At 46.6% G+C, this 1,960-nt stretch overlaps 1 protein-coding gene across 1 annotated transcript in view; it reads left to right on the top strand.

Annotated features, from left to right (window-relative positions):
• C2CD3 (C2 calcium-dependent domain containing 3) overlaps positions 1-1,960 on the top strand; it is a 46,164-nt gene that overhangs the window by 8,599 nt on the left and 35,605 nt on the right. The window contains 1 exon segment of the mRNA XM_009865235.1: positions 304-416. Coding sequence (XP_009863537.1) covers positions 304-416 — 113 coding nt within the window.

Raw genomic sequence — 1,960 nt, 5'->3', positions numbered from 1 at the left:
GTCGGCAGCCGCTTGGTGATGAGAACCCCCAGGCTCACTTCAGGCTGTGCTTTTCCTGGGATTTTGGGGAGGTACAGATGTGCTCTGGGCACCAAGGACCATTGAAGACAGAAGGCTTTTTTTTCTTTTTTTGGATGAGAATTTGACATATGCATAATCCATTTAAGGAATTCGTAAAATAGGTAGTTCAGTTATTCTAAAAAAAATACATTTTGCATATGAAACATGCCTGCTATGTTCAGTTCCAGTACATACATTAGATTTTTGATGGGTTGTGGTCATCCATTCACTTTTTATTCACAGCACCTTCTTTGTCGAGTATCACTTTCCTGTGCGAGCCTCCAAGGATGAAAAAGGACAGATCTCCATAACAACAGAAGTAATTCGAGTAGCTTCAAGTAAAATCACAGATGATGGTAAGAGCATTATTTTCCCGCCTTGTATTTACTATTGTTGGTTTCTTCATCTCTTGGAAATCATTCAGTAGCATTTTCTATGTATTTTCTTTACTGCCTCAAGACTACAGTACAAACAGTGACACCTGTACCAACAGAGTTGCTGCGCTGCAGATGGTGGAATGCTCCTCTCAGGGAGAGGGAAGCCAAGTGATGATTTAGTTTTTATTTTTATTTTTTGCTTCCAAAAAGTATTTGTGTTGGGAATTTGATTTTTTTTTTTCCTAGGGTTGTAATAACAGGTTGGTAAAGCCCAGGAGAGGTTCTCCTCCCCCTCTGCTCTGCCCTGGTGAGGCCACATCTGGAATGGTGTGTCCAGTTCTGGGCCCTCAGCTCCAGCAGGACAGGGAACTGCTGGAGAGAGTCCAGCGCAGCCCCAGGGATGATGGAGGGATGGAACATCTCCCTGAGGAGGAAAGGCTGAGGGAGCTGGGGCTCTGCAGCTTGGAGAAGAGGAGCCTGAGGGGTGACCTCAGTCATATTTATAAATATGGAAAGGGGGAGTGTCAGGAGGATGGAGCCAGGCTCTGCTCAGGAATGTCCAATGACAGGACAAGGAGCCACAGGTGCAAGCTGGAGCACAGGAGATTCGACTAAAACATAAGGAAAAACTTTTTCCCTGTGCGGGTGCCGGAGCCCTGGCCCAGGCTGCCCAGAGAGGGTGTGGAGTCTCCTGAGACTTTCCAACCCGCCTGGACGCGTTCCTGTGGGGCTGCCCTGGGTGACCCTGCTCTGGCAGGGGGTGGCACTGGGGGATCTCTAGAGGTCCCTTCCAACCCCAAACATTCTGTGATTCTGTGATTCCTTCATTTCAACACAAACCCAACACCCTTTGTGCAATAATACGGAGATGATACAATACTTCTTGAAATATCAGAGATGCTTGTATCTCAAAGAGATATTTCTTCCATAGAAGGATGACAAAGGTGGTGAAGGGTTTCGAGAATAAGTCTTATGAGGGGCGGCTGAGCGACTCACGGTTGTTTAGTCTGAAGGAGGCTGAGGTGTTCTACGACTACCTGAAAGGAGGTTGTAGAGAGGTGGGTGTTGGTCTCTTCTCGCAAGTTACGACCAATAGGACAAGTGGAAATGGACTCAAGTTACACCAGGGGAGGTTTAGTTTAGACATTCGGAGAAACTTCTACACTGAAAGGGTATTCAAAGAGCGGGACAGGCTGCCCGGGGAAGTGGTTGAATTGTCATCCCTGGATGGATTTAATAGTTGACTAGATGCAATGAAGAAGTGGGCCTGGTAGAGTTAGAGAAGGGTTGAAGTTGGTAATCTTCAAGGTCTTTTCCAACCATAATGATTCTGCAATTCGGATGCTGAGATGCGTCACATAACATCCGCAAGAGCTCGGAGATTCTACTGCGTCCAGGAGATCTTGATTCGTGTGCTCGCATCAGTAGATGTTAATCTCTTTACTGAGACTCACGAGTTTGTCTCTCCGAGAACAATTTCTATTAGGTTTCTCTCCTCAGCGAGCAGAGAATGCCCTGTGAGC

Source organism: Apaloderma vittatum, unplaced genomic scaffold (genome assembly GCF_000703405.1).
Source record: "Apaloderma vittatum isolate BGI_N311 unplaced genomic scaffold, ASM70340v1 scaffold112, whole genome shotgun sequence".
In the NCBI taxonomy this organism is placed as follows: domain Eukaryota; kingdom Metazoa; phylum Chordata; class Aves; order Trogoniformes; family Trogonidae; genus Apaloderma; species Apaloderma vittatum.
The sequence above is the reverse complement of the archived record's forward strand: the minus strand, read 5'-3'. Positions and strand labels throughout refer to the sequence as shown.